At 49.4% G+C, this 23,874-nt stretch overlaps 3 protein-coding genes and 1 non-coding gene across 7 annotated transcripts in view; 3 read left to right on the top strand and 1 right to left on the bottom strand.

The window, feature by feature from the left end:
- The first annotated feature begins 1 nt into the window (after window position 1).
- Window positions 2-11,348, top strand: UNC45B (unc-45 myosin chaperone B). The gene is made up of 19 exons (XM_053995683.1): window positions 2-1,739; window positions 2,012-2,048; window positions 2,333-2,508; window positions 3,065-3,154; window positions 3,601-3,768; window positions 3,998-4,166; window positions 4,444-4,614; window positions 5,435-5,606; window positions 5,854-6,154; window positions 6,325-6,419; window positions 7,069-7,210; window positions 7,632-7,772; window positions 7,961-8,088; window positions 8,507-8,573; window positions 8,888-9,001; window positions 9,088-9,203; window positions 9,526-9,643; window positions 9,743-9,898; window positions 10,605-11,348. The coding sequence occupies exons 1-19, from the start codon at window positions 1,539-1,541 to the stop codon at window positions 10,866-10,868; spliced, it is 2,826 nt and encodes a 941-aa protein (XP_053851658.1). The 5' UTR covers window positions 2-1,538; the 3' UTR covers window positions 10,869-11,348.
- Window positions 11,349-13,293: 1,945 nt separating this feature from the next.
- On the top strand, window positions 13,294-13,391 carry LOC128817497 (Z30 small nucleolar RNA). Its single transcript, XR_008440210.1, has one exon. It is a non-coding gene; the product is annotated as a Z30 small nucleolar RNA (small nucleolar RNA).
- Window positions 13,392-15,174: 1,783 nt separating this feature from the next.
- On the bottom strand, window positions 15,175-18,648 carry PEX12 (peroxisomal biogenesis factor 12). Its single transcript, XM_053995550.1, has 3 exons — window positions 18,470-18,648; window positions 17,544-18,088; window positions 15,175-16,902 (listed from the first exon to the last, which is right to left on the bottom strand). Exons 1-3 carry the CDS (start codon window positions 18,593-18,595, stop codon window positions 16,503-16,505), a joined length of 1,071 nt encoding a protein of 356 aa, XP_053851525.1. The 5' UTR covers window positions 18,596-18,648; the 3' UTR covers window positions 15,175-16,502.
- A 73-nt stretch (window positions 18,649-18,721) lies between these two features.
- The window catches only part of AP2B1 (adaptor related protein complex 2 subunit beta 1), a 76,464-nt gene continuing 71,311 nt past the window's right edge, over window positions 18,722-23,874 (top strand). For 2 of the 4 annotated variants that reach the window (XM_053995508.1, XM_053995505.1), the window contains exons 1-2: window positions 18,722-18,816; window positions 22,839-22,896. In XM_053995508.1, the coding sequence (XP_053851483.1) occupies window positions 22,860-22,896 (37 nt within the window). In that variant the 5' untranslated portion in view covers window positions 18,722-18,816; window positions 22,839-22,859. Of the gene's footprint in view, window positions 18,826-19,670; window positions 21,421-22,838; window positions 22,897-23,874 lie in introns of those variants that run through there. The other 2 variants (XM_053995506.1, XM_053995507.1) reach the window with 2 other exon arrangements.

Genomic DNA, 23,874 nt, shown 5'->3' with positions numbered 1-23,874 from the left:
GCTGGAAGGAGTTTCTGGTGTGTTAATCCAAATGAATGCTGGAAAAGCAAAAGCCACTGCACTGAGTCTGTCCAAGGCAGGGATGGCATCGTGCACTTTCCACAGCTGTTGTCCTTGTACCTTGGACCTATTCTCCAACAGGTATAGATGTGGGAGCTGCTCTTGATGAAGCTGCCTGCAGCTGTGGTGTTGATGATTTGCTGTGAAAGGATTTACAAATGGATTTGGAATCGCCTCCTGCCCGTACACCAGGGACCAGGTGGTGCTGCTGGTGGTTGGTGAATAAAACAGGAGCCCTGGACAGGGAAGTTCTGTGCTAATTCTTGCTGCATAAGAGCCACAAGCCACAACACAGATCACACAATTAAAGACAATTATATTTTTGCTCCTGGCAGTGTCTGGGTCAGTCCATGCTCTCCTCAGTCATTTCCCCATCCTGCCAGTCCCCGCTTTGCTTTATAGCTGGGATGCTGGTAGGGGAAGGCAAGGCCTGTGTTTGGGGGGAGATACATCAAAAAGCAGAATTCCTGACTGTGACTGCTGGGGAACAGAGTGGGTTGAAAGGCTCAGTTCTCTTGGAGCTCAGTGCTGCTCTGTCTCCTGGTGCCACTCAAATTGAGCCACTCTTCACAGCACTTCCAGTATATTCCAGCCCAGACCTGTGTTAGCCCATCTCAGTGTGTCGCTGAATGACCACGTGTGGGGTGGGTGGCAGCACCAGACTGGAGTGGGATTTCCAGTGGGATGGGCTCCCAAATGCCCTGCAAGGAAGAGGAGGCAGCGCTGGGTGTCAGTCAGCTTTCCATCCCAGGGAATTCTGGAAGGTGCTGGGCACTGCTGCAGCTGCTGGCCTGGGGCCACTTGTCCCCGAGGCTCAGCTGTCTCATGCTTCCCTAAATAGAAAGGGAAAAGGGTCTGAGCATTTTGACAGGGGTCAGCCATTCCAGCCGTGGGCTTTTTTGGCATGAACCTCCCCCTTCCTGCTCCCCACACCCTCTGCAGCTCTGCAGGCAGAGGAGAGCCGGGATTTGCCCTGGCAGGTGAGAGAGGATTCCCTCTTGCTGCAGAGGAGTGCTGCCTGCTTGCAGGCAGGTGCCCCCCGAGCTGGCCCTGGCTCCCAGCCCTCCCCAGGCATATAAAGCACGAGGGGACAAGGAGGGGACAGGCTGTGGTGACAGGTGACGCTGACAGGCAGCAGGAGCTGCCAGGTCCTGCCCAAACTTGGAGTGGGAAGTGAGCTCTTTCCTGAGCCACACAGACTCTCCGTAGTGCTGGCAGATTTCTTTAATTCCTTTTTTTTGTTGTTGTTTTTCTTTTCTTTCTTTCTTTTTTTTTTTTTTTTTTCTTAATTGACTCCTAAGGATTTACTTTGGTGGGAAAAACTTCTGAGAAGTGACAGCCTTGAAGAGCAATTTAGGTCTTCATTTTCAAAACTCTTTGGCTTGGTAAGCTGCTTTTATTAATGTGTGTTAATTATATGTCAGTCTCATGGTGGAACTCAGCTTGGGGCAGTAGGCAGGCAACCCAGGCAGTTGAAAATGGGACACAAATTGATGTTTTTCCTTCAAGCTCTCCAGATGGAGGATCCCATTCAGCTGAAAGAGGAGGGCAATAAATATTTTCAGGCCAGTGACTACGAGAAAGCCCTTCAAAGCTACACTCAAGCCATAAAGCTCAACAAGGACAAGGCGCTGCAGGGGGTGCTGTACAGGAACAGGGCAGCCTGTTTCCTCAAAAAGGTGAGAAAAGCTCCCCTCACCTGGGCAGTGCTCAAGGGGAGAAGAGCAGGAGGGCAGCCAAGGGCACTCACTGGCTGTGGACTGGGTGGTTTGTCCATTTATTGAACAGGGTGTTTCCAGCTGGTCTGAAATGAAATGTTCTGGGCTTGTGCTGGAGCTTCACTGGGGCGTCCCCCTGGGAAATGGGAACAGAGAGGTCCCAATGTCCATCAGCAATGGGGACTTGCCCTACTATTCCACAGTGAACAAATCTCTCCTTTCTGGTTTAACAGGAGGAATATGCCAAGGCAGCCTCGGATGCATCTAGAGGTAAGGAGAGGGCTGTTATGAGGAGAGCTGAATACATTTCCTCAGCCTCCTCTCACATCTGCTTTTGGGACACTGTGGCCTTATTCCTTGATGTCCACTAACACCCGAGTGCTGAGGCCACAAGGGAATTCCTGGAAGTTCAAGTGATGCTCCAGTTTGGTGTGCTAGTCCAATCAGTGCTAATCAAGCACTGATTGATGCTAATAAGAAAGCAAATCACAGTTTGCACAGGCCACTTCCAAGCAGCAAGCTCTGATACCTGGTGTTTTGGATCCCTTTCCCAGCTATTGACATCAATGCTTCAGATATCAAAGCCCTGTACCGGCGCAGCCAAGCCCTGGAAAAGCTGGGGAAGTTAGATCAAGCATTCAAAGATGCTCAGAAATGTGCCACCCTCGAACCCCGCAACAAAAACTTCCAGGAGACCCTGAGGAGACTGGGGGCCAACATCCAGGAGAAGGTAAATGCCAGGGGAACAGTGCTGGATTCACAGACCAGGGGTGGGAAATCCTTGCTCTGGGTTGCATCAATGGGTTGTTGGTCATACTGGAAACTCGTGGCAATATAGGGGGATAAATAGGCTCCATTGACTGGAAGTTCATACTTGATGTGTGTAAATCTGAGGATTGGGTTGATTGGTTAAATTAAAAAGTGTGGTGGCTCCCTCCTGAGGCTGGCCTGGTCCTGAGTGTCTTGGAAGGGTCTTGGCAAGGGTCTGGACCAGCTTTGGGCTGGGTCTGGCAGTTGCCACATTGCTAGAGTTACCTTTACAGGGGTGCTGTGAAGAAATCCTTGCACTACTACCTACTGTGAAGTCTCAGAAATTAAAGTTTAAGACTGGCTCTGCCTGTGCCTCTGAGATGGGTAATGGATACTGATTGCTGAGAAATTCTATCTCCTGTTATTCAGCTTAAATTGCCTGTGGTTTGAGGGCAGGGGGTATTCTTGAAGCAAAAAAGGAAAGCTGCTCCTCGATTTTCTCCTCCTGATGCTCTGTGCTCTCTCTCTTGGCACAGCTGCGCATTCAGTTCTCCACGGACTCGAGGGTGCAGAAGATGTTTGAGATCCTGCTGGATGAGAACAGCGACAAAGAAAAGCGAGAAAAGGTGAGAACTGCCCTGGACTTGGCAAAATGGCTGTTTGATGTCAGAGGCTGCTCCAGGGAGCAGAGCCCTGCGTTCCCTTCCCCACCTCCCCTGGATGGAGGATGAGGGAAGGAGCTGGAAGGTGAACTGCTCTCAGAGAGAGGGAAAATCACCCCTGTGCCAAGGGAAGGTGGCTCAACTTCCCAAAATACCAAAGGTGGGACCAGCCTGGACTTCTGCTCAGGTCCTGCCACCCTCCAGATATTCCCTCCAAGCAGTGACCCACTCTTCTTGGGCAGAGCAGAGCCAATCCCTAAATGCACCTGGATAAACTGTCTGGTGGAGTCTGAGCTGATCTGCTGCATCTGTCAGGAGATGGTTCCCACCAGGATCTCCCAGAGCTGCATGGGGATGTTCTGGAGGCTGGGCTGTGCCACTGACCCCTGGTTCTTCTGCCTCCCACCTAGGCTGCAAACAACCTCATAGTCCTGGGGCGGGAGGAAGCAGGTGCCGAGAGGATTTTCCAGAATAATGGGGTCAACTTGCTGCTGCAGCTGATAGAAACCAAAAATCCTGAGCTGATCCTGGCAGCCGTGAGGACACTTTCAGGAATGTGCACAGGACATAAGGCTCGGGTAAGGACAGGGTGCTTGGACCTTCACTGCTATTGCCTTTTGCACCTGGGGAGGGGGAGATTGAAATAGTTTGTGTTGTTTGTGAGCTGTGGGAGAAGATTAGAACTCTGACTTGTACTGATTCAAGATTCACTGAGGAAAGTAGTTTCTTTGTCCCAGCTGAGCCTAGAGGACACAGGGAGGAAAGGCCTTTGCTAACACTGTCCTGCTCTCTCCTTCCTGGGCCCAGGCCACTGCCATTCTCCATTACCTGGGCATCGACAGCATTTGCATGTGGATGTCGGTGGACAATGAAGAAATCTCCCTGGCTGTCTGCAACCTCCTGCAGACCATCACCGACTGCCTGCTGGGCCAGGGGAAGGAGGAGCACCACGGCAAGGAGGAGGCTCTAGTGCTAGGTAACAGCACATCACCTGCTCTTCGTTCCCTCTGCCTGCAGGAGGAGCGGGCACAGCAGGGAGGGCTCTATTCCTCCTTATTCCTTGTTCTTTGCTGAAGTGGGAACTTTACCCTTCAGCTGTACAGGAGGACAACCTGCACACAGCTCTTATCCTCATGGATAGCTTAAATACTTCTGTTCCAGCCACACAATGGCTTTCAATAGTTTTGACTGAGCTCACCTGCTTTCAGAGGTAACTTCTTGTAACTGCCTACTACTGTTTTGCTTCTGTGTAGACACTAAGAAGGATTTGAGGATGATCACAATGCGTTTGCTGGATATGCTGGTCAGTAAGAAAGTGTCTGGGCAAGGGCGAGACCGAGCCCTCAACCTCCTCAACAAGAACATACCAAGGAAGGACCTGAAAGACCATGACAACAGCAGGAGCATCTTTGTCATCGACAATGGTGAGCCCATGTTCTGATTTGGGAGATGTGGAGCTGTGTGTTCTTTCCTGAATACCTGTAGAACTGGTCCTTCCTATAAAATAAATCCTCTGGCTTTTTTTGGTGCATGCAAGCCTGGAGCAAAGTTAGACTTATTAGCAGGGAACAGTGCTAAGAGAAAATCAACTGTGTATGAGAGCAAGAATCTTTGAGTTTCTAAAGGACTGCCTAGTATCTCTGGTTAGTTTCTCCAATGTATTTAGTATTGTAAGGAGGATTTGGCTTGGATAAATTATCTGGTTTAGACAGGATGAGATGAGCACCTGCTGAGCTTGGTGGACCCATAAATTGATCAACTATAAAACTGGATGAGGGTGAGGAAAATGTGTGCTGTGTGTTTTTATAGTAATTCCAATGCATGTGTGTGTTACCATTTTGATGGAACTTATTTAATAATAATTCAGCAAAAGGAGAGTTAAGTCATCCAGAATCACTTGAAAGTGGCTGGCTTTTCCTCAGTCAGAGCCTCCAGCCTTGGAGGTCAGTAGGTTTAATGTCTCCTGACAAAAATAACAGATCCAGCCAGGGGCCTAATGCAGTTCCGCTTATCTCTGAGAACTGGAAAAAAGCCTGATGCTGCAAACCTGTAATCTCACCAGCAGAAGCTCCTCCCTAATAAATATCTGAGTGTCTTTTTTGCTTAAGAGTTATGTGATTAGGCTGCAAAATAATTGAAAACTATCCAAGCTGGCTATTCCACAGCAAGAAAGTAACAAATGGTATCTTGAATTTTGCACAGACCCTCTCCCCTCTGACAGCCATATCACTCTATCGTTTCCAGGCTTAAAAAAGATACTGAAAGTGGTGGGCCAGATTCCTGAGATGCCTGACTGCCTGCCACTGACAGAGAACACCCAGCTGACTGCCTCTGTCCTCCTAAATAAGCTCTACGATGACCTGCGCTGCGACCCGGAGCGGGACAACTACCGGCTGATCTGCGAGGAGTACATCAAGTGAGTCAGGGCTGAGCTGGCCCAGAGGGCATGAGCAGGGCTTCTTGAGGGTGAGATCAGGCACTTGAAGTCTGCTTGGGTTCAAAACTGGGGCTCTGGGAGTTTGTGACCTGCTTGAGATCCTGCTGGATCACAGCTTTGCAGGAATTTGCACTCCCAAATATCCAATGTGATTCAGCAGCACAGCTGAGGGAGGACATCCCCTCCCCACTATTGTTCAATACCCTACTCCCTCTATCCCATGCAGGAGCAAAATCGACCCACAAGACATGGATAAGACACTTCATGCTGTCCAGATTGTGTCTGGTGTTCTGCAAGGGCCCTTTGACTTGGGCAACAAGCTGCTTGGCATGAAGGGAGTGATGGAGATGATGGTTGCCCTGTGTGGGTCCGAGAGGGAGATTGACCAGCTGGTGGCTGTGGAAGCCCTCATCCATGCTTCCACCAAGCTGAGCCGAGCCACCTTCATCATCACCAATGGGGTGACACTCCTGAAGGAGATCTACAAGAAGACCAAGAATGAGAAGATCAAAATCCGAGCTCTGGTGGTAAGGATGCAGCCCTGCCTTTATTGCCTGCCACACTCAGCAGCTTAATCCCAGACTTGGGAGAGGAGGAAGGCTCTGGGGATGAGAGATGGGCTTAGGCTGTTTTGGGGCAGCAACACAAGAGGATTAATGAGCCTTTCTCAGAGGTACATCCTTTTTGTCCTCCTCAGGGTCTCTGCAAGCTGGGCTCAGCAGGAGGCACAGACTATGGCCTGCGGCAGTTTGCTGAGGGCTCCACTGAGAAGTTAGCCAAGCAGTGCCGAAAGTGAGTGACTTCACTTCTTCCTTCAGTTATTCCAGTCTTTGCAAAGCACAATGTGTTCCTCTCCCATGAGATCCTGCCCACACGTTGCCTTCATTTCCTGTGCTGCCTGCCAGCTGACAGTGCCCCCAGAGCCATTGCACTGGGACATGGAGCTCCTCTGTGCCTGAGGCAGCCATGTGTTCCTCCTGCCTCAATATCCAGAGGAGCCTTCTCCCTCCCTCACTGCCCGTGGGAGACACCAAACCTGGTGCCAGAGTGTCACAGCCTAATTAATGCTTACCTTGAATATGCACAAGTCCCCTCTGAAGGTGAATTTGCCAGGTGGAGTAACCAAGGAGGTGGGATCAAGTCAGGAAGTGACTGAATGGGTGGTCATTCCTGCAGGCATCTCGTGTTTCATGTGATGGAAAAGGCAAAGCAGTGCTGAGTAGCTGTCCTGGTCTGTCATTCCCTGCAGCATTTAGATCCCACAAGGCCATGGGGAGGAAGGTTATGTCTCAAGGGGAAGCATCCCCAGTCTGAGGAGCTGCAGCAGAACCTGAGGACATATTTGGGCCTGAATCAGCCTCAATATCTGTTTTTTCTCCCTCTTTTTCCAGATAAGTTAGTTCTGGCTCCCGAGATAGAAATGTGTTTTTCTCTCTTCCAGGTGGTTGTGCAACACCAGCATTGATGCCCGCACCAGGAAATGGGCTGTGGAAGGGCTCTCATACCTCACCCTCGATGCAGATGTGAAAGATGACTTTGTTGAAGATGAGCCAGCCCTGAAAGCTATGTTTGATTTAGCCAAGGTCCATCTCCTTTCCTTGTTCCCTGATTCCTCTGGTAGCATCAAGTTCTCCCAGCTCTCCAGCCCCAGTGAGAAGGAGCTGTGACCCCAACCCCTCACCTCTGGTTTAGCAGAACTTCAGTTTTGCCTGTGCCCCAGAGACACCTCAGGGCTGCCACCATCCTGCTCTTCTCCCTAGGCTGAGGGAGGTTGCTCCTACCTTCACTGTCAGCAACTGCATGAAAACCAAAGGCACCAAGGCGTTGACAGCACCTGATGATGTTCAACACTTTGTATGACCATGAAAGCTTTCATGGGCTATGAAACTGGGGATAAAGCTAAGAACATTTCCACCAATGGAAACACCATCATGGCAGTCCAAAGGGACCTATTTCCCTGCTGTGCCCTTCTCACCCTCACACAAGCTTTATTTTCCTGTGCAGGCAAGCGACAAGACAATCTTGTATTCCGTGGCTTCTGCGCTGGTGAACTGTACCAACAGCTATGATACCAAGGAGCTGGTCCCAGAGCTGGTGCAGCTGGCAAAATTCTCCAAACAGCATGTGCCTGAGGAGCATCCAAAGGTGGGTTGTGTCCAGCTGGAGATGCTGTTCAGAAATACTTTCTTTGGTGTATCCATTGTCACAGACTTCAGGTCTCCTGTCTCCAGACTGAAATTGCCTTGCTCTCCAGCCAGGCTTGGCTCTTAGGTGGCTGAATGGCAGAATGGCAGCTGCTAAGGGCTAATCCTTTCCCAATGTTTCCTCCTCAGGACAAGAAGGACTTTGTGGTGAAGCGGGTGAAGCGGTTGCTGAAGGCTGGGGTTGTCTCTGCCTTGGCCTGCATGGTGAAGGCTGACAGTGCCATTTTGACTGACCAGACCAAGGAACTCATTGCCAGGTGCCTTCACTGCAGTCCTGGGAGCTGGGAGTGTTGGGCAGCCCCTGTGCCATGGGGAGGGACACCTGCGGTGGGGCATTCTGCCTGTGGGGGAGCGTGTGAAGCAAAGATTTGAAACCAAAGTTTTTGTTTGGCAGTGTCACAAAAATCCATGTTCTGACCTTCAAGCTACCTTGCTGGAATGTATTTTTGAGTTCTCTGTAATAGTTCTGGCTGGAATAGAGTTCATTTTACAGACCTGGAACCTTGTCTGCCATTTGTTGCTTCCTCATAGAGTGCTGTGTGCATGGGGTTAAGCCACCTGGAATTTACCTGGTGGCTCTAGCACTCCTGCAAAACCTCAGCTCCTGTTCCATGAGGGCTGTTGGCTGTTGCTGTCCCCTGTGGCTGTTTCACTGAGTGTTCTGTGCCCCTGCAGGGTGTTTCTTGCCTTGTGTGAAGACCCCAAGGACCGCGGGACCATTGTCGCTCAAGGTGGTGGGAAGGTGATTACTTTTATATTCCCAGCTCCTGATGTGCTGTTAATGTCTGCTGGGAGCCTGGGGTGTCCGGTGAGGGACAGTGACAGAAGAGCACAAGTTGTCCCCACCGGGGCCATACTGACACTGCAGTCCCATCTCTGCAAGGCTCCAAAGAAGTGATGTTCTTGGAGTGACGGTGTGAGCTTGTGGTGCCTATTTGAGAACAAAAGCAAGACATCACAGAGAGCTATGGGATATTTTTTAACTTGTTTTAGTCTGTTAAGGCAATCCTGTAAATCTTCTCAGAACGCTGAATGCTTTTCCCTGTGTTTCTCCAGGCTCTGATACCTCTGGCTGTGGAAGGCACAGATGTTGGCAAGATAAAGGCTTCTCATGCTCTGGCAAAAATTGCTGCTATCTCCAATCCAGACATTGCATTCCCAGGGGAGAGGGTAAGCTTAAAAAATAATAATAAAAACAAAAGCATTGATACTTCGTTTAGCAAATGAAAATTGCTAATACAGGCCTTCTCTTCCAGGTGTACGAGGTGGTGAGGCCCCTTGTCAGCCTGCTGAACACAGAGAGAGATGGCCTCCAGAACTACGAGGCTCTGTTAGGGCTCACAAACTTTTCAGGAAGAAGTGATAAACTTAGGTGAGCTTTACTGCTTTCTAGCCTTCCTTCTTCCCCAGGAGTGAATGTGAGTTACTTGTTGGACTATGAAGACGGGTCAGTTTGAGTCTGGCAGAGCTACAAAGGTCTCAGAACTAAAAGACTGATGAAATAAGAAAAGGAGAGTGGCATATTTCCCTCTAGAAACAGCAAAGATATGAACTTCATCTGCATTAGATGGGGAATGAACCACATCAGGAGCTCCAGACACTGATTTGTTTCAAGGCCTTCCCTGCAGTTAATATTTGATAAGTTGACTACTGCTTGACCTATAATGTGGGGTTTTTACTGCTCTTTGCCACAGGTTGAAGATAGTCAAAGAGAAGGCCCTGCCAGATATCGAAAACTACATGTTTGAGAACCACGACCAACTTCGACAGGCAGCCACAGAGTGCATGTGCAACCTGGTGGTCAACAAGGAGGTAACCCCTGGGCATGTCCATCCTGACTGCATGCACCTGGCCCTGTGAGGAGCTGTCCCTAATTGTGTTACCTCTGGGTATCTCTGGGGTTTTTCTTAGGTTCAGGAGCGGTTTGTGGCTGATGGCAACGACCGGCTGAAGTTGGTGGTGTTGCTGTGTGGCGAGGATGATGAGAAGGTTCAGGTTGCAGCAGCAGGAGCCCTGGCCATGCTTACGGCAGCACAAAAGAAACTCTGCTCGAAGATGACTCAAGTGGTGAGGCCATAACTCTGACTGTGGGCAGTGTGTGGGGCTCAGATGTGAAAGTCTCTCCAAAGGAATATGCAGTTTACTAGTTTGATACTGAGGAACCTAGAGAAGCTGGGACCTCGGTGTGCATGCTTTTAGTCCATTTTGATAAATAACGTGAAATCCAAACCTTGTTCTACCTGGAAATGAGAAGAGCTTGACTGATAACCTACTAAGCTTTAGAGATCCCAAACGATGTCCCTTCCCTGCACAGATCTGTAGACCCTGAAAACCCAGAGCCTGCATGGCTGAGTGTCTGAAGAGCTGTGGTTGAGAACTCCTGAACCCTATCGTGTTGCACACGATTGGACTCTGGAGCTCATTAAGATAAAATGATTAATCAAGCCAACAGAGAAGCTCAAGCAGGTTGGGGTGGAGGAGTGTCCTGGTCATCTCAGCTGTGTCAAGACTCTGGTCAGATTCTTTTCACAGAGATTATGCAGCAGCCTGAATATGAAACATGTTCCATGTTGTCCCTGTGCTGTGGAAGATTCTGACTTAGGTGTAAGAAAAATTGGGTTAAGATGTTTGGAGTCAGGTTTCCTTAGTTTAAAAATGAAATAACCATAAATGACATGAGTATTGCTCTTCCTTCTGCTGAAGGAAGCAAAAGTCATGTTCTTGGTTGAGATATTCTTCAGATCAGTACTAATGATCTCTCTTTCCCTTGCAGACCACCCAGTGGCTTGAAATCCTGCAGAGGCTCTGCTTGCATGACAACATGGAGGTCCAGCACCGAGGACTGGTCATTGCTTTCAACTTAATCAGCTGTGACAAAGAGCTGGCGAAGAAGCTGGTGGAGTCAGAGCTCCTGGAGATCCTGACCTACGTCGGGAAGCAGGAGGATCACCCCAAGAAGCAGCACATCATTAGTGTGGCACGTGACTGCCTCACCAAGTGCATGGATTACGAGCTGATCAAACCTCTCTCTCAGTGAGGGAATGAAAAGCACCAAAAAAAGGCTGAGTGTGGGGGGAAAAAAATGGAGAAATATGGAAAAGTGAGAGCCATGAGGAGAATCTAGTGCTGTTGTCAAGGCACTGAATAGTTTGGGGACAGCTTTGGAGGATCATAAGCTGTATGAGGAAAAGGAGGGAATTTGCCTGGGAAATTTGGGAAGTGTCCATCTGAGTAATTCCCAGATGGTGTAAATCCTTTCTCTGCCCCCATTCAGCTGATAATGATGAAAGCTTCAGCTGTAAAAGAGTTGGTTGTGTTGGAGATGTGTCAGGAGGCTGTTGGAAGGAAACTCAACAAAGCTGAAATTGGTTCTGCCACCACCTCCAACTCCTGGTACTTCTGGAATTCCCAGCAATGGTGGAACAGGGAGGGTTAAGTGCCTTCTATTCTCTAGTCAGAAAATAGGATTTTGGCTGTGTGCTTTTTTGTTCATTTATTGGAATCTATGTGCCAAAGTGTGAGGATGGTGGGTGAACTCTTAATAAATTCACTGCTTTGTTCCATGTGGAGTTCCTGTTCTGAATTTATTAAGCTAAAGGAGAATTTAAGGCAAGTCTGCATCACACCTGGAAAAATAGAGTAACTGGTTACACAGGTTGAATTTTCACTCCTTGCAAACCATCCAGTGCTCCCAAATGCAGCAGTCACCACAAAGGTGTCACACCAAGGCACAGGGAATGTTGAAAATATCCCATTTATGAAAAAAGCAGAATGAGAAGCAATCCACCAGTCATCATCACATTAAACTTCATTACATAAATATTTTCATTCATGCACAGATTCTTAATGCAGGCTGTGGACAGCACAAAAATCACAGACTGTTGTTTTAGTTCCTGGGGAAAAGTCCCTAAGCATGTAATAAATATCATTTTACTCAATAATTATTTAAATATTAATTCAAACGCATTAAAATATTTCTGATCATACTAAATATTAGTGATGTTCACAATAGGCATAACATGATGAAATGTTGAGGTTTTGGGTTATGAAAAGAACTGTGAGGATAGTCTTTTCTTGCATGTTAAGGAAAAAAAAAATAAAGTGTCTCTAGTGTCCTGAATTTGGAAAAGATTGAAATTTTTAAGCTAATAGCTTTGATGACCTGAAGGCAAATTTATTTGGAGGGTGATTCCAGCTGTATTCAATGAATGTAATCACACTCAGCTAAATTGCTGGTGCTTTATAATCACAGCTGGGGATATCAGGCTCTTCTTTCAAACCGAGGGAGCCACTTTCTGTAGTGGGAAATATGGTTTGTTTTCTATCAGCCTTCACTTTTTGATACCCATTTTTAGGGCTTTTGAATGTGACTTTCGAAAGTACTTTACATTAGCTCTATATAGGTTTACCTAGCCAGGATCCCTGACACCAAGACAATTGGTATTGAAGGGCGAAGTTTTCCTTCTCCTACTAAAGCTCCTCTTTGGAGCAACTGCGTTCTACTAACTGACTGTTGCTGAAGTTGAGTGCGGAAATAACTTTTGTAAAAGCCATTTATTGGCATTTCTCTTAGCTAAACACGGACAGAACACGCGTTTTACACTTACGGGGACACCCGCTCCCTCAGCCCCCCTCAGGCTTCCTCAGGGCGGGAAACGCTCGCACCGCCCCCTGCTCCTCTAACGCGCCGCCCTATTGGCTCCCACCGGCAGAGCCGCGCGCTGTGATTGGTTGTTACTAGCGGAGGGGTGGGGCGAAGAGGGCGGCTCCGCCCCGGCGCGGCCGGGCCTGCGGGAGCGGAGCGGCGTGAAGGGTGCGGGACAGGGGACACGGCCAGGGGACACCGGCCGCCCAGGGGATGCGGGACCGCGGTGGGGCAGCTGAGGGCTCGGAGTGTGTGGGGACGGGGACACGGAGGGTGAGGGGACGCGGAAGCGGCTCTGGGGGTTGGCTGAGGAGCGTGAAGCCGACCGAGGTGTAGGGCATGTGGGGCTTGCTGAGATGCGGGGAGGATATCTGGGAGCGCAAGGGGTGTGAGGCTGGGGTAGGGCGGCTGGGGACTGAAGAGCTGCAGGGACCTGGTGGGGAGGGTACAGGGAAGGAGATGGGAAGAGAGTGTAAATGTGTGGCGTGAGGGAAGGGAGGGATCCAAACAGGCCTCTGGAGCCTTGGAGGGACGCTGACTGCAACAGCATTTATAGGTATGACACGTTTTTTTCCTTTTCTGTTTGCCTGGTACTGCTCTGCTGACCTTGGAATGCCAGTCTGTGACCTGTCTTCCTCAGCTTCTGCTCGGCTGCAGAAGAGATGTCACCTCCATCCCTGTGCTCCCCTGCTCCACGTGCTTCATCCTCCTAGGGGGAGGAAACCCAAGGAGGTTTCCATCCTCCTAGGGAGGAGGAAACCTCCCAAGCCCTGGGTTGGGAGCGAGCTTCTTATTGAAGGCAAATAGATTTGCCCAGAAGCAATGATGAGCGAAGTATAGTCTGAACTGGTATTGCCGAGACTCCGTGTCTCTGCTCTGACCAGGGCATGATCACCTAATCTTCTCTCTGAGCTACTTTAGGCTAAGCTCGACTGCAGGAAACAGTTTTGCTGTTCTTGAAACTTTGATGCACCCTAAAAAAAAAAAAATGCTAAGAGTTTTTAGCAATTTAACGGCAGAAAAAGCCTTGATTTGAAAAGTAACCCAAATACTTGTTGCTGCAGCATTGTGTGAGCTTGCAGTGAGGTGGGGGATGTGGGTTTATCTCCTGTGTGTGCCATGGATCTTGAAACTCCAGATACTGTGCCACTGTGTCTCCTCTGAAAGTGCAATGCAGACTCTGAGCTGTCTGTCCTGTAGAAGCTCATTAGCAGTTCATTGAGTATTCTCATTTAGTGCTTGCCAGCAGGGAGCCAGGAGTGTTTTTGGATGAGGGAAGGGCCCAGGAAAAGAGATGGGGCTATTCTCTAATTCAGTTTTTTTGTTCTTTTCCAGGTCCTGATGAAATCTTTATATTGGTTTCTCTATTTCTGTGAAGAAGGAAGCACATATGTGGAATATATACCTAGGAGTATGTTTCAAGTGGTTTTCCTTTAACAGGAGAAGCTACTTTGTTTCTGTTAAGGAAGTAGCAAAAACTCAGTTGCTTCATGCTCTGATTCTTGAACACTGCCTAGATGAGCTGTGAATGTGCCTTAAGTTCACAAAATATTTTTTAAAGGACTTGCAAAGTCGAGTCCTGGCTATGGGATACTGAACAACTCCAGTGCTGCTGTTAATGTTGATGAAATTGTACTCAGCAACACCAAAGCATCCTTAGGGTACATGACTCTATAGAAATCACAAATTAGTATGTAAGTCCAAATGTTGGTTTAATAAAATTGGTGCTCCCTGAAAAAAACTTCTCTTGTCAATCTTTAGCCTGTCATGGTTTTAAGAATACTGTTAAAAAGCAGATAAATGGGAATTTTTCTATAACCCAAATTGGCTTTGTAGCTTAGTTTTAGAGCAAGAAACCTGACAAATGAGTATTAATTGGCTGCTAAGGTCAGGAGGTTTCAAAGGAGTCAAATCCAAGTTGGTATCCTGCTGCCATCTCCAGGATCACACAAAATCTGCCAGGTAGCTGCTGAGCCTGTCACCAGGGTGGGTTTGATACTTGTTACTCAGCTAAGCTTTGAAGGACAATTTGTTGTGTAAAAGAGTAATTACAGCTGCTCAGAACTGGGAGGCTTCGATGTGGGTGGTTCTGGGAAGGTCTTGGAGTTGGCCAAATCCAAGTTTGGCAGGGCCAGGGTGTTGTGCAGGAGTGGAAAGCACTCAGAGCCTGGCAGGTGGGCATTTTAGGGAGAGGAAGAGGCATTTTTCCTGGGAGATGGAGCTGGAGAGGCCCTGGAGCAGTGTGGGATCAGATAACTATTGTGTGTTAGTGAATCCTACATTAGAGGGAGGATGAACCTCCCCAAGAGCCCTGCAGTGCTGGGGGTGAGTGTCCCACACCTGCCCAGCTTCGCCCTGAGCAGCAGACAAATCACTTGGAAAGTATAGGAAGGATAAAAGGAAAATAAACCTATCCTGAAAAGCAATCATCAGTCAAATGCTTATTTAAATGAGCTGTTGCACTGGAGTCACCAGGACATTAACAAAAAGTAAAAAGTGATGTGGAACCTCAGAAAATCTCACACCTCGATGTGATCTGTATTCCAGTAAGATGTGTGTGTGTGTTCTTACTGACTCTCTAAAGGGAAGTATCTTCATGGACCCCATAGCTACTGGAGAAGAGAGAAATGAGTTTTTATTATTACTCCCCAGTGGCACAGGTAGAAGGGTCAGGGAGGTGTACAGAGAAAATAAGGCATCAGGAACAAATCTCATTTATTAGGTGTTTGGGGAAGATTCAAATTACTGCATTTTCCACATTATTCAATAACCTTACTCTCTTGCTTACAAGTGAAGGAGGATATTGGGGATTTTTCTCTTCTGAAGCAGAGCTAATGTGGAGAGAAAATGAGATGCCTGGTTCAGTGGATTAAATGTTAGAAAATATCTCTAAATCTGGAAAGTCCAGAGTGGGGTCCTGGACTCTGTGCAGCAAACTTTGCTCTTGTATTCTCTAAGCACTGTCACCGTGATATCTGGAGCACTGCTGCTCCCTAGAGCCAGGAAAACAACCTTCCATCTGAAAAATCAGGTGTCAGGCAAGAGCCAGCCACGTCACACAGGTTTTCTTTCCTGTGTTCAGTGGAAGGATGTTGTGTTCTGATATGAATGTGCTACATGGCTGGGACTGGAATAATTGCAATGTAATGCTCAGACATTAAAGATTCTCAGCCTACAAAATGCTAATCTTACATCCACTACTATCACATGGAAAGATGAAAGCAGCTTTAGTCTTGTCTCTCTTATGTAAATAGAGCCCCCAGAGGAGCAAGCTGTTTTTCCAATAACCAGAAAAGAATTAAATTAGGTTCTCAATCAAGAAAGAATTTTGCTTTATAAAAGCAGATAATAATGAATTGCAAAGACTTTAACAATAAACCACTCTCAACAGTTGGGAGTTTGTTTTAATCTGGTTTGTCATTTTCTCTCCTGTGCAGAAAATATCACGTTCCTCTTGTCCATCTTGTTCTTTAAGCAGTCAAAAGTCTTAATTTAAAACTGTTGATGGGAATTCAGAGGGTGGTGTTCTCAGTTCCAAGGTGAAGAGCCTGAAAATGCAGGAGGCTGAAGAGCAGAGGTTTAAGCCTGTCTCCACCTCTGACAAAGCCAGAGCTCACCCTGGGCAGCACAAGGGCCTGGGAAGCTGCACAGGGAAGAAAAACCTGCCTAGAGAATCTCCCTACCTCTTTAATTTGCTGGCTCATGCCCTCAAGCAGCACCAGTGCTGGTCTTTGATTTGGGTAAGAGGAATGCAGATGTGAGGATCAATGTTTCCTCCCTTTCAGCTGGTCTTTTAAGGCATTTCTGTGCTGGCTCTGACAGGCTGGGGCTGTGTGATCCCTCTGCAACTGCCAGGATGTTTGAAGAGCTTATCAACAAAGGGCAGAGCATTGCCAGAACGTGAAAAGGCAGCAAAGCTGACGAACCACCGAGTTCCAGGGCGCTGCAGAGCTCACCGAGGAGCTGTGGCAGTCTTAAGCCTTCCATGGGATGCACAAAGAGGTGCTGGAGGCTCCTGGGAGCCCTTCAGCTCTCAGGGGAGTAGAGTTTGACCAGGTGCTGCAGCTCTGTGGCATAGCCCGTGACGGGGCAGCGCTGGTGAGCCTTCACGTAGCCGTGGGCGCAGCGGTAGCAGAACACGAAGCCGGAGGTGGCCAGGGCCGTGGCGTTCACGCGGACCTTGCGGCACAGAGGGCACACGGTCTTCAGGCTGGGCAGGAGAGCTGAGCTGGGCTCCTGCTCCAGGTGCACGGGGGGTGGCGGCGTGGGCAGCGCTGTCAGGGACTTGATGGTCTCCTGGTTTTCCGAGGAGTACCACCAGTCCAGGAACTGGAGGAAGAACACGCTGACGGACAGGCCGGTGGACAGGGAGAAGGCAATGCCACCCAGAGCTTTCCTCAGGGCCGACTGCACTCGTGAGGTAAAGCTGTAGCAGAGAGAAGCAGGGAGAGATGGTTACTACTGCACATTTATCCATCTAGAAACCATGGGGAAAAGCACCTGGGGAGTGACTGCTTCACACAGCTCCTTAATGCTAAGTTAGTTGGTCAGTGTGTCCCGTGTTTGCACTTATTAGGATGTTTCAGATTCTTTTTTTATTTTAAGGAAGATCCAAATCCTGCCTTTTTTTTCAGAATTCTAAATCAGAAGAATTTGGATTAAAGGATCCTGGACCACAGAGTGTTTCACTCCTGGATCACAGGGTACTGAGTGTGCCCATGACTAGCTGCTGCTTGGGAAAATCAAAGAACAAAGTTTCAATCCTTTCAGCAACATTGCTGCAACTGCTACACCTCCATTGCTGGAAAAGTGCAGGAGAAGACTGAACAGAATAAAGGCTTGCATGCCCAAAAACACCAAACTCTGAAATTTTATTACCACAAAATCGTTTCAAGCTAATCCCTGCTACTGGTTTCCTTATTTTCACTCACACTACACCCTTTTGGAGCACATTTTGTCAGAGCGAATTTTTGGAGAAAAAGGCACTTTTACTTGCAGCATCACCTCTAAATTTACACACCCACAGAACCCCCTGGAGAGCAACACCTGAGCCAGGTTCTGCCATACCTATGTGTTTGACTTGAGGTGGTTTCAGCCCATTTCTTCTCCAGGGCCTGGATATCCTCTGCAGTCAGCCTGACCAGGCGGACACCAGCCAGCTTCAGCATGGGGGAATGATGCTCAGCCTTGCCCAGGATGTAGCACAGTTGCTGGATAAGAAACCAGCCCTCCCAGGTCATGTTTACGTAGGGGTAGGCAGCTAGAAAGGCTCTGTAGAAACGCTTCCAGGATGAGGAGGGAGGGTGGATGGAGTACTCATCCTCCTCCCTCAGGCTGGACACCAGTTTCTCCAGCTTTCCTTTCAGATAAGGAACAAGAACCAGCAGGAGCAGAGACTTCCAGTGCTGCCTCTTTGGCAGGCCAGCTGTGGCCAGAGGTTGCTGTCTGCCATCTCCCATGGGGATCCTCTTCATGCTATAGAAGTTCTCAGAGAAGGATGCACTGCAGCTGGCCAGGCAGTGCTGCTGGAGCAGCAAATCCAGAAGGACGTAGACCTCATCAAACCAGTGCCAGAGGAAACCGTACCGGGCAGGATTAGATTCAGTAAGCATCTGTTGCAAAAGGGACACAAAACAGGAGGAACCAGAGTGGTTTGGGCTGGAAGGAGCATTATAGATCATGTGGTTCCAGCCAGACACCTTTTACTACCCCAGGCTGCTCCAAGCCCCGTCCAGCCTGGATTTGAACACTCCCAGGGATGGGGCAGCCACAGCTTCTCTGGGCAGCCCGTGCCAGGGCCTCCCCACCCTCACAGGGAAGGATCTAAAAGCGGAGTAAAGTGCTAAATTATAAATCACAACAGCTATAAACGACGCCTCTAATTCTCAACACAAGCCAGGTGGCTCACAACTGTCCCGCTGCCTGTGAGTGCGGCCGGAGTTACACGCCGGCCCCCCTCCTCTCCCTTCACCCGCGGCCCGCCTCGCCCTCACCTTGACCAGGTGCTGCAGGGCGGGTTTCACGGCGGCCATCAGGCTGTCCTGGGCCACCGCCTCGAACACGGAGGGCCGGTCCTCGCCGGCCGGGGCGGCCGTGAGGTGCGCGCCCACCTCCGCCATGACACCGCCACACCGCCCCGCCGCCAGGGGGCGCCTCGGCCCCGCCCCGCTGAGCGCCGCTCCGCCCCGCCCCCCGGAAGCGCGGGCCGCCGGCGCTCCGCCCGCTGCCGCCGCTCTATGGTGGCGGGGCGCGGCCGCTCTGGGCGGGGGAGGGTTTGATCTCGCTGCTCGCGAGTCCGCCCGGCCCCTCCGCTTCCGGTTCCGCCGCCGCCCCCGCAGCGGTGAGTCCGGTCCGTGAGCGGGGCCGGGGCTGAGGGCGCTGGGAGAGGTGGGAGGGGCGCGGGGAGCGGGTCCGGGGAGCGGGGAGGGTGCTGCGACAGGGCGGCTTGGGGCACTGGTGGAGAATTAGGAGGGGCTGGGAGGGGATGTTGGGAGAGGTGAGGGCGGTGGTGGGGTGCTGCCATAGGGTGGGCAGGGGTGGTGGGAGGGGATACTGGGAGAAGCTGCGAGGTACTGGTGGGGTACTGGGATAGGGCGGGGAGAGAGAGGTGCTGCTTAGGGAGGGGCTGGGGGACGATGGGAGGGGATTCCGGGAGAGGCACTGGTATAGGTGGGAAGGGGATACTGGGAGAGGTGAGGGGCACTGGGAGGGACACCAGGGGGGGCATTGGGAGGGGGATCTGGAATGGCGCGGGGAGAGTCGCTGGTGAGGCACTGGGAGTGGCTCTGGTGATGGACTGGAAGAGGATGGGAGGAGTGGGCAGGTGGTTGCAGAGGAGATGGAGGGGTGAGGAGTGGGGTCAGTGGGTGCTGGGGGATGGACTGGGATGGGAATGAGCACAGCAAGCTACTGGGATACTGGTGGGAGCAGGCAGGGTAAGGGCTGGGTGCTGGACTGGCAGGCACTGCTGGGAGGGGAACTGGGATTTGTGGGGAATAGGCCTGCAGCTGGGGGATCCTGGGAGAGATCTGGGGAAGGGCTGGTGGGCAAGGGAGGTACTGGGATGCCAGTCTGGAGTGTGGGTGGGTGCTGGGAGTCCTGCTGGAGGTGTGGGAGGGGCTGGCAGCAAAGCTGGGATGGGGCTTCCAGGGAATGGGGAGGTGGTAGGAGGAGCAGGTGGAATGGGGAACACCAAGGGGGTGTTGGGTCCCCAGGATGGGAACAAAATCCTTGTGCCAGCACAAGTCCAGGGCTGCAGGCACAGCTCTCCCTCTGCCATCCATGTTCCATTGTTCTGTTTATCTTCCTGGTTCTCCAGTGGCCCTGGGCCACACTTGGGCTGTCACACAGCTCCTTGAGAGGCTTTCCAGGAAAAATGGGTGGCACCACTTACACTGGAGTTAAACCAGGGATCACTTGAGAGATTTAGGGATTGGTGGTTTCAATGTCCAGGAGCTTGCCTTAATCCCAAGGCCCTTAAACCTGCCTGTGTGGGATCAGTGCTGGGAGCGGGTCAGGCTGACTGGGGTCGTGTGTGGGCTCAAGCAGGTGTTGGTCAGACACAGGCTCAGGTTTTCTGTGTGGGTTTGGGCCAAGGAGGCTTATCTTGCTTTGCTTCAGTCTACATTGAAATGTCAAGCCACTGTTTGTAGCATTAAGCATTGCTGGGGCTTTCTGGAGCCATTCCTCATTCTCATCTCTTCTCCTTTGCTGGGGTTGCATCAGGAGGAGCATTTTGCTGTCAGCTTTGAACACCTCTTACCTGTTTCCATCTCAGCAAGTGCTGGGCACAGAACAATAGTGAGGAGGGGGCAGTCTAAAGTAGATTTTTCTTCTGAAAATGCAAGTCTGTTCATGATGTTCTAATTTACCTTGGCTCTCCTGGGTTTAGATTTGTGTCCAAGGAGCTGGTGTTTTCTGCAGTCACACAAACAGCAGTGTTTTAAATATCTGGTTCCATTTGCTGTAAATCATGCTGAGATTGTTAGTGATGAGATAATACCCAGTGCTGCTGGCAGGCTGTCTCTGAACAGTGTGCAAAGCAAGCTCTGACACACATGAAGCAGCAATCTGTATGCTCGTGAGAAAAGGAGCTTTACATTGAATAGGGCAGGTTGGTTATTGGCCTAAGCTCTCATTTAGATCCATCAAAGGAGGTTGGAAAGGCATGAGCTGTGCTTGGCCCTGTCTGAGTGTTTCTAGGATTCTTCATGTTTCCAAGTATATGAAAGGAGAAAAACAATATTTGAAGGAGAAGAACAGCAAGATACGCTGCACCTGAGGTTTAACAACCATCTCTGAAATCCAGCAGGGTTCCTTCCTCTCTCTGTGTGTAGCTTTATTTAACTGGGTTGATGTTTATGGTGTTTGGGTTGGGTTCCCCCCCCCCTCCATTTTCTCTCTAATCTGCTGCTCTGGCCCCAGTTAAAGCTGTATTAGAGCAGCTCAGCTGAGATGTGACCCTGGATGACAAATCCCCACATATTGCAAACAAAGAACATCAAGGCCACGTTCAGTGCTTTTTGCATGGCACTGTGCCAAATACTCTCACAGAGGAAAACATTTTAAGTCTTCCTTTTAAGCTGAGCTCAAACCTGAAGGACTCTGTCAGCAATAATATTGCAGCTGAACACAGGCTCTGATTTTAATTACAAAACAAGCTCCACTGCAGCCTCTGCTTTCAGGGTGAAATTTTTGTGAGATTTTTGCTGGAAGAATTGCACTCATTGTGGCTCGTGTGGCTTTCCCAACCCAGCCTCTGTTTTGGAAGGAGGTTAAACCTCCTCTGCACGAGGAATGTGTTTCCAGAGCTGTCTCCAGGCTTGGCAGGAGCAGAGAGGGAGAGAAATCAAACCAAACCCAGTAATTCAGCCTAATTGGATGAGGTGGAAACCAGGCAGGCACAGGGCAGGCAGCAGCTCCAGGAAACTGGGAAAAGCAACAGGTTGGTCCTCATGCAGATGTTTGGCAATTGGACAGGATGACCCCATGAGAAAGGGGGGAAATTGGGGCATTGCCCCTCAGCAGCTGCTGGGAATTCAACTGCTGGGGTGTCCAGCTGGTCCAGGTGGATGGGGGAAAATGGAATGGTGATGGCATTGGGGTTGGTGAAGGGGTGAGGCAGGAAAGGGTTAAGGAAGAACAATCTGATTGCAGTGCTGGGCACTCCTGGAGTTCAAAGCTGTGCTGGTCCTTTTGTTGCTGAGCCAGCACGACCTGCAGGGTTTAGAGGCAAGACAGGCAGCATTTAGAGAACAGATGATTTACTGCTTTGCTGGCAGCCTTTAAGGTCATGGAAGGATGTGTAAGAAAAGGGGAATTGGGGCCAAAAAGATAGAAAAAGGAGGAAAGAAATTATAAAATCCTTTTTGAGGTGATTTTAGGGTCATAGTTCCTAGCATTGATACAGGCTTTCATCAAGAGCAGTAAAAGTACCCACTCCTCTGCTTGTTTTGAAAATTGTTTCATATTTGTCACAGAACTAACAATTGTAAGAATAAAATGATGGATATCCACATATATCCCATTTGGGCAATCCCTGTATTCCAAGGCATTAATTTAGTTCTGTAGAGCAAGAGAAGTGCTGGTGAGACCACTCTCGTGGCTCTGCTGAGCACTTGCTGCTCCAATAGCGTTTTTCCATCCAGTCCACAGGAAAAAAAAAAAAAAAAAAAAGCAGAAGCAGCACTGCAATAACAAGCTTTGTGTGTGTGTCTCAGAGGTGGGATGTCAGATCTTGGCAGAGAAATATTTCAATTTCAAGCCTGAGAGACCTGAAAAGTAATGGCTTCTCTTTAAAAAAAAAAAAAACCACTGTTTTGCATCTGCTGGGAACAAAAGGAGGGAAAGGGATGAAAGGCCTGGGGGTGGGTGTTGCAAGTGGGGTTAATTGTGCCTTCCATCAGATGCAAGCACAGGCAGATATCGTTAGGGGGAGATGAGATGACAGTTTCCTTTGTCTGAAACATGGACTTCTCACTGCCAGGCAAGACTCTGGATGTGCTTTTCCTTGGAAAATGAATCTGTGTACCCAGGAAAGGCAGCTGCAGAGCATACCAGCATCTGCTGGTTGTAAGGAGTTCAAAAAATGCCTCTTGCCTGCTGAGACTGAGAATTTAGGAAGCTGGGCTGAGCATCAATGTTGTGTTTTTACCAAGCCCTTTAAATCCCTGGCTTTGCCAAGTAATCCCAGCAGCAGGTGCAGGATGAAGATTGGGGAACTCGTGCCTGTGGATGTGAAGCTTTTGCTTCCTCCTTCACTCACCAAGCGTCCTTGCTCGAGTTCCTGCCTCACAAACTGGCTGTTGCCACCAAACAGCATTTGGAGCTGACTTGTTCTTTTTTTATTCTTCATATTCTCAGGTGTTTTAAGGAACTGGAACCATGACGGACTCCAAATACTTCACGACCAATAAAAAAGGTTGGTGTTGAGCTGGTGCAGTGGATTGGAGGTGGTGGGTGGCTATTTTTACACAGCTTTTTTAACTGCATGCAGGAGAACTTGTGCTTTTCTGGTAGCTCTGTCCCTGTTTCTCTTCTTAATCATCCAGGGAGAAACTTCCAAAGTAGGTCACATGGTGACAAAAGACAAAACTGGGGTATTACACGTTTTTATGATTCACAAAATAACCCAAATTGCTGCTCTTTCAAGGATCAGAAAGCAAAGCAATGGGATTTGAGTGCAGATCTAGGCAGAGACAAAGTTTTGGTTATGGGCTAACAAGTGCCAGACTAGGGATGGTTGTTAATTTGGGCATCACAGGATTAAGCTGATGTGAGGAATTTAATATTTTGGTTATATACATCAAGCAAACATAATGGGTTTTCCTGCTGCCATTTTCTCCAAAGCTGCAGGTGCACTGTTGGACTTTCCTCTGCCTTTTTTGCAGGTGTGGTGGTTACCTCACCTCAGGACAAACTGCTGCCCTTAAAAATGGGAAGCCTGGAAAGGATTTTTGGGATCACTTTATTTATTCAGCTGTTTCAGAACAGGGCTTGTTCTTCTGAGACTATCCCAGGCAGATTTTCTAACCTGTTCTTGAACAAAACACTGTTGCTGAGTGCAATTTAAGCCTGATCATTCTCCAGCAGATGTGGAAAATGGTTTGCATTAACCTCTCCTTTGCAAAATGGCTGAGTGCTCCCTCTGAATGCCTGCCAGTGAAAAAACCCACACTGTTGATGTATTTATGTGTCATTAAGCTTCACAATGAGCTCATAAATGGAGCTAATGCAGTTGACATCTTTCCAAGGAGCAGCTCTGAAAGTTCAGAGCTGAAGGCAGGTTTTTGTGGGCTGGCTGCAGGGCTGGGTGAGAGCTGGAGCTCTCTGGGCTCTGCCCCAGGGCACAAGCTCTGGGTGAGTAATGTCAGGCTCCTCCTCAGGCAGGAGGGATGAC

This window comes from Vidua macroura, chromosome 20 (genome assembly GCF_024509145.1).
Source record: "Vidua macroura isolate BioBank_ID:100142 chromosome 20, ASM2450914v1, whole genome shotgun sequence".
Classification (NCBI taxonomy): domain Eukaryota; kingdom Metazoa; phylum Chordata; class Aves; order Passeriformes; family Viduidae; genus Vidua; species Vidua macroura.
Note: the sequence above shows the minus strand (reverse complement) of the source record. Positions and strands in the feature narration are given on the sequence as shown.

Coding starts and splice junctions, on each gene's coding strand:
- UNC45B (XM_053995683.1), top strand. CDS start 1,539: ATGGGACACAAATTGATGTTTTTCCTTCAAGCTCTCCAGATGGAGGAT. Junction 2,049..2,332: donor AGCCTCGGATGCATCTAGAG/GTAAGGAGAGGG, acceptor TCCCTTTCCCAG/CTATTGACATCAATGCTTCA. Junction 7,211..7,631: donor CTATGTTTGATTTAGCCAAG/GTCCATCTCCTT, acceptor TTTCCTGTGCAG/GCAAGCGACAAGACAATCTT.
- PEX12 (XM_053995550.1), bottom strand. CDS start 18,595: ATGGCGGAGGTGGGCGCGCACCTCACGGCCGCCCCGGCCGGCGAGGAC. Junction 18,089..18,469: donor CCCTGCAGCACCTGGTCAAG/GTGAGGGCGAGG, acceptor CTTTTGCAACAG/ATGCTTACTGAATCTAATCC. Junction 16,903..17,543: donor ACCTCAAGTCAAACACATAG/GTATGGCAGAAC, acceptor TCTCTGCTACAG/CTTTACCTCACGAGTGCAGT.